The sequence below is a fragment of the Notolepis coatsorum genome (genome assembly GCF_963971535.1).
Source record: "Notolepis coatsorum genome assembly, chromosome: 5".
NCBI lineage: Eukaryota > Metazoa > Chordata > Actinopteri > Aulopiformes > Paralepididae > Notolepis > Notolepis coatsorum.
Genome location: NC_140169.1, coordinates 50,093,647 through 50,099,798, shown reverse-complemented (window position 1 = coordinate 50,099,798; position 6,152 = coordinate 50,093,647). Strand labels below are relative to the sequence as shown.

The window sequence follows — 6,152 nt, the reverse complement described above, 5'->3', positions numbered from 1 at the left end:
CTTTCACTGCCACACTGCAGCGGGTTAACCCTTTCACTGCCACGCAACAGCGGGTTAACCCTTTCACTACCACACTACAGAAGGTTAACCCTTTCACTACCACATTACAGACGGTTAACCCATTCACTACCACACTACAGCGGGTTAACCCTTTCACTGTCACGCAACAGCGGGTTAACCCTTTCACTGTCACGCAACAGCGGGTTAACCCTTTCACTGTCACGCAACAGCGGGTTAACCCTTTCACTGCCACGCAACAGCGGGTTAACCCTTTCACTGCCATGAGACAGCGGGTTAACCCTTTCACTGCCACGCAACAGCGGGTTAACCCTTTCACTGCCACACTACAGCGGGTTAACACTTTCACTGCCACACTACAGCGGGTTAACCCTTTCACTGCCAAGCAACAGCGGGTTAACCCTTTCACTGTCACGCAACAGCGGGTTAACCCTTTCACTGCCACGCAACAGAAGGTTAACCCTTTCACTAACACACTACAGAAGGTTAACCCTTTCACTACCACACGACAGCATGTTAACCCTTTCACTACCACACTACATAAGGTTAACCCTTTCACTGCCACGCGACAGCGGGTTAACCCTTTCACTACCACATTACAGACGGTTAACCCTTTCACTCACTCTTAATGTCTCACTCTCTCTCACTCTCTCTCTATCTCTATCTCACTCTCTCGCTATCTCACTCTCTCTCACTCATTCATTGATCTACACTGCAATACACCACTGTAACATATCATGCTGGAGACGGTTGGCACTTCATTACTACATGTGCTTTGCATGCAATCTTGATATAAAGATGTATTACATTGTTCCACCTTTACAATTAAATCTCTGTAATCCATAGAATATCCTGGAAACGGTTGATGTCCTGATCTCCGACGAGGCGAGAGACTCCTGGGTAACTCTGAATGCAAATGAAACCCGCAACCTCGCCTCAACGTTTTTGGATTCACTGGAGGCGATTACGAATGTGCTTGAGTTTGCTATACAAACAGAGCGCACCATACTGAACCGAACCGCGTTCAACAACTCGTTCAATGCAGACATCAACTCCAGCATTGTCATCAACATCCCTGACACCAACATCACCAACCTCTTCATCACCAGTGATGCCACAGATTACTTGTAAAAGTAATCCGATTACTGATTACTGATTACTCCTTTAAAAAGTTATCTTAGTTACTTTACTGATTACTTGATTATCAGAGTAACTTAGTTACTTTGAAAGTAACTAGGTTACGAAGTCGTCGTCCCTGCTGCTTCCACAACATAAGAATGACAAAAAAAAAATAGTAAAATGTACTCAGTTTGAGTAAAATGTACTAATAGGGCAGGTAGGCCTATCTTGCTATCTATCGATCTATAGATTTCACAAAAGATAAATGGTCAATAACACCACATGTAGGCTGATATGTAGCCTACCTTTGAGGCCTGCCCCATTCAGATATGGTTCTACGTTATTATTATTTATTATTGTGTGAATGAATGAATGAATGAATGAAAACTTTATTTAACAGATTGCAGAATGGGTACAATACAGTACGGCTCAATACACACAATTGTTAAGGGGATGCAGACCAGAGAAAGACGTTTGTCTTGTTTCCATCAGGGTCCCCCATTTTCAATTCATATAGACATTTATGACATACACAACATACATGACATTTATGGCATAGGGACATATAGGTATTTAGTACTGATACATTTGCGACATAAGCGGTATTCAAATATACAGTACTGTTACCCCTAGATCATGACAGAGTATATACATATGATGGGGAGGGGACTGTACATTAGGAGGGGGTGGGTGGGTGGGAGGGAAATATATACGGCGGGGAGGGAATATATATACTGCAGTGTTGTCAGTGTGCTACTGCAGTATGGTGTAATGTTCCATGTTCATGAATTATAGTGCAATGCAAAAGATGTTTAACTCAAAGGTGGAACATACTGTTTGGCTGGTGGTGCAGCTCCGAGTCCTGTAGAAGTCGACGGTCGTGCTGTGCTGTATATTCCATATGCGGTAGACAGTATTTTGTTTCCTCCGCAAAGTGAATGTTTTTTTCACCCGGCTTAACAAACGTTAAGTAGACTAGTGAACTTCCAGTGCAAGAAAGCGTTACGAATACGAGCGCGAGCTTCTCCCTGCTAGCGCGCAGTTTAGGTCAGCCTGAAAATAACAATAACAGCCGCGCCCACCAGCATGGCTCAACACGCCAGGTTGCGTGCTGTGACGTCACTCCCCAATACAAGGAAAAGCTTTCCAAACATATATTTGACTGTCGAAAACGAAAGAAAATACTGCATTCTGCCTGCATTATGACGAGATAGTAACGAAATAGTAACGCTGCAGCCACTTGGACAAGTAACTGCAATCAGATTACTGGCTTGTAAAGATTAACGCGTTAGATTACTATTTTCGGGGAAAAGTAATCAGATTACAATAACGCGTTACTTAGTAACGCGTTAGTGGCATCACTGTTCATCACCACCATCACCTTCTCCTCCCTCAATAACATTCTTCCCGCCAGGAACAGCAGCTTCGATGTCGGCAGCGCCAACGGCACCAGCAACGAAACGGTCTATGATAACGTTATCAATGCCTTTGTCTTGCTGATCAAGGTCAACGCAACGATTAACAATGTAACCTTCAAGTTTGACAAGTTGAACAGTTCACTGACAGAGAGCCCACAGTGTGTCTTCTGGAACTCCAGTCTTTTTGATAATCTGGGTGGATGGGATGATGAGGGGTGCACGTTTGTGTCTGATATAGATAACATAGTCACCTGCAACTGCAACCACCTCACCACCTTCTCCATGCTCATGTCACCGTTTGTCTCAAACAATCCAATTGTCGCAGCGATTTTATTTTACATTACAATCATCGGAGTGGCCTTATCGCTGGGAAGTTTAGTTGTTTGTCTCGTCATCGAGGCGTGCGTCTGGAAGGCCGTGACCAGGAACAGCACGTCCTACTTGCGGCACGTTGCCATCGTGAACATCGCCGTGTCTCTGCTGATCGCGGACATCTGGTTCCTCGTCGGAGCGGCCATATCGGACCAAGACCCCACGCCGTTTGGTCCTTGTAACGCGGCGACGTTCTTCATCCACTTCTTCTACCTGGCGATGTTCTTCTGGATGTTGGTCACAGGAGGGTTGCTACTCCACACCATGAGCGTCTTCTCCCAGATGTCGAGGTCCGCCATGGCGGGTATAGCTTTCGCGGTGGGCTACGGAGCCCCTCTTATCATCGCGGTTGTCACTGTGGCGTCCACTGCCCCCGGAAATGCCTACATCAGGGACGGTGAAATATGCTGGCTCGATTGGTACAAGGCAAAAGCACTCCTGGCCTTTGTGATACCGGCCATGACCATCGTGGTCGTTAATATATTCATCCTTATTTTTATGATTTTTAAAATGATGACAAGACGAGGTGTGGCGGGGTCAGAGGACAGGAACGCTGCGATGGTGATCGTTAGAGCGCTCGCTGTTCTGACGCCTATCTTTGGTGTTACCTGGGGTCTTGGAATTGGAACCATGGTGGATCCGACAAATGTTGCAATCCAAGGACTGTTTGCCTTCTTCAACTCACTACAGGTAGCTTTGGATATATATATATACGCAATCTCTCACATGATGACTGGTGGCTTTTTGTAATTCAACAGGGTTTCTTCATTCTGGTGTTTGGAACACTTCTTGATAAAAAGGTATTTCAACTAGGACTGCTCTATATATCGATGACCATAACTGTATCTGTGATTTCTATATTGGTATTGGTATTGGTAAACTTGAACTTGGTATCAGTCCGATGAGCAAAACTGGGCAGATATATGAACCATTGCACTGAAGAACCATATAAGTCTGTTTAAAAGAATATTTGGTCAGCCCATGTGTTTGCAGTTGTAAAGTTAATCTAAATAACTTGGAGTGTGAATGTGATATATCACAAGAAACTACTCAACCTCATCTATGAGTGAACACAACACTCTAACGTACCATCTTTGGATAATAAAGTACTCCACCTCTACTGTCTTATGGTAATAATGGGTTATTATCAGCCATAACAGAAATGTTAATATCAGTTATCGGTATCAGCCAAAATGTTTGGTGCGTCCCGAATAGAAAGTTATTTCAACCATTTTCTATGGTTATATTAAAGTGTTCAATAAATAGTTAAACTAAATGATTGGTCTCTTCTTGTAGATTCTCCAAACACTCGCAGGAAGGCGCCAATCTGCAAACACATCATCGTCCAACCAAGGTCGCACCACGGTAACCACGTTTATTTTCTTCTCATTTTCGATGTTCTGAAAACCTAAACTGAAAATAAATATAAATGATCTACTAATGATATTTGCCTTCATTCCCAGTTAATTATGTATCTGTGTTTTTATGCATCAATCTATAGAACACCAGTGCTGGATCATCCTCAAGCGCTGTGCAGAACTTCTTCCGAAGAATCAGAGGAAGTAAGACCACACTGTCTAGCTGAATGAACTCTGGTTCTGATTGATTGATTGATTGATTGATTGAAAACTTTAATTACAGATTGCAGAATGGGTACAATACAGTACAGCTCAATACTAACAACTACTAAGAGGATGCAGACCAGAGAAATACTTTTGTCCTGTTTAGACATACAAATATATACGGTACTGTGTAAGAAAAAGAGATCATAAGAAAATAATATACATCCGAAGGGGAAGAAACTGTACCTTGGCGGGGGATGGGTGGGGGGGTGATTTTGACATTTACCGTTTAACCCCACCATCACCAAACCTCTCCCTCTCTCCCTCTCCCTCTCCCTCTCCCTCTCCCTCTCCCTCTCCCTCTCCCTCTCCCTCTCCCTCTCCCTCTCCCTCTCCCTCTCCCTCTCCCTCTCCCCCTCTCTATACACCTGTCTGTGGATATAATATCCTGCATATAATCCTTTTTACATATCTGTAGATACTATATATCTGTACATATCCCTTACCTACTCTTACTAGTTACGCTGCTGGCCAGTATGACTTACTACCATAGTGTCTTTATACCTGTATCACTGTACATATTAATACTATATCTATATCTGTACATATCCCTTAACTACTCTTACTAGTTACGCTGCTGGCCAGTATGACTTACTACCATAGTGTCTTATACCTGCATCACTGTACATATTAATACTACATCTATATCTGTACATACATCTGATTAGCACTATTACTCAGTAGTACTGATTTATGTATTGTATACCCAGTTTAATCACCTGTATTGCATTTTACTGTTACATTTGCTCTCTGTTTGGATGTCAAACTAGATTTCCGTTGTACTGTACTTGTGCTGTATGATGACAATACATTTTAATCTAATGTAATGTAATGTGCCTTGTTCTTTCTTCCAGATGTGTACAACGTTACCCCCTCATCCCGACGTTCCGGCTCAACTTCCAACACATGAGCTTTCTAATTGTGCAACCACTGTGAATGGGCCCTAATGATACACACCTCAACAATCCTTTGTACAGCCTGTTTTAATATGAAATCATCCCTGTATGTAAACAACCTTTTATTCACCTTTGGCCCGCGGCAATAAATCATCTGAATTTGAATTAGAAACGTTGTTGTCTGGCTGCACGTTTATTCCTTGCTGGCTAAGCCAGAGGGGGACCATTCTATCATTCTGTCTTTCTTCCCTCCAGTTAGCAACCTCAATGCACTGTGAATAATCCTTAGAAATGTACATAGAATATACGACACTTTCAAATCACTGCAACAATATTTGTGTCTACCTAATGTAATCATAGTAATCATAATAATCATAACTACTTACCTCATACTATAGTCTACCCATATGTATGATAGCATGTACAATAGTGCTGTATATACCGTATATATATTTATATTTACTGCACACATCTATATATATATATATTATCAGTATATAAAGGAATCAATAAAGGAATATCTTATCTTAAATGTGTTTGTTATGATGAATGTTGACACTCGTTGTGAAAGTCAGATCAATATTGAGGGATGTTTAAGTAAAAAATAAAGTAATAAAAAAACTAGAAAGAAACGTCCATACCCATGTTTAACTGAAGCAAGAAGATCATGTCCTTTATTAACATGTATGAGATGAGGCAAACCATGA

At 42.1% G+C, this 6,152-nt stretch overlaps 1 protein-coding gene across 1 annotated transcript in view; it reads left to right on the top strand.

Annotated features, from left to right (window-relative positions):
- Nucleotides 1-5,541, top strand: part of LOC311228175 (uncharacterized protein) — a gene marked incomplete at its 5' end in the record, with an annotated part of 85,444 nt that extends 79,903 nt beyond the window's left edge. The window contains 5 exons of the mRNA XM_084314086.1: nucleotides 2,501-3,617; nucleotides 3,686-3,727; nucleotides 4,224-4,292; nucleotides 4,429-4,489; nucleotides 5,404-5,541. Coding sequence (XP_084170212.1) covers nucleotides 2,501-3,617; nucleotides 3,686-3,727; nucleotides 4,224-4,292; nucleotides 4,429-4,489; nucleotides 5,404-5,459 — 1,345 coding nt within the window. The 3' untranslated portion in view covers nucleotides 5,460-5,541. The remainder of the gene's footprint in view (nucleotides 1-2,500; nucleotides 3,618-3,685; nucleotides 3,728-4,223; nucleotides 4,293-4,428; nucleotides 4,490-5,403) is intronic.
- Between the last annotated feature and the right edge of the window lie 611 nt (nucleotides 5,542-6,152).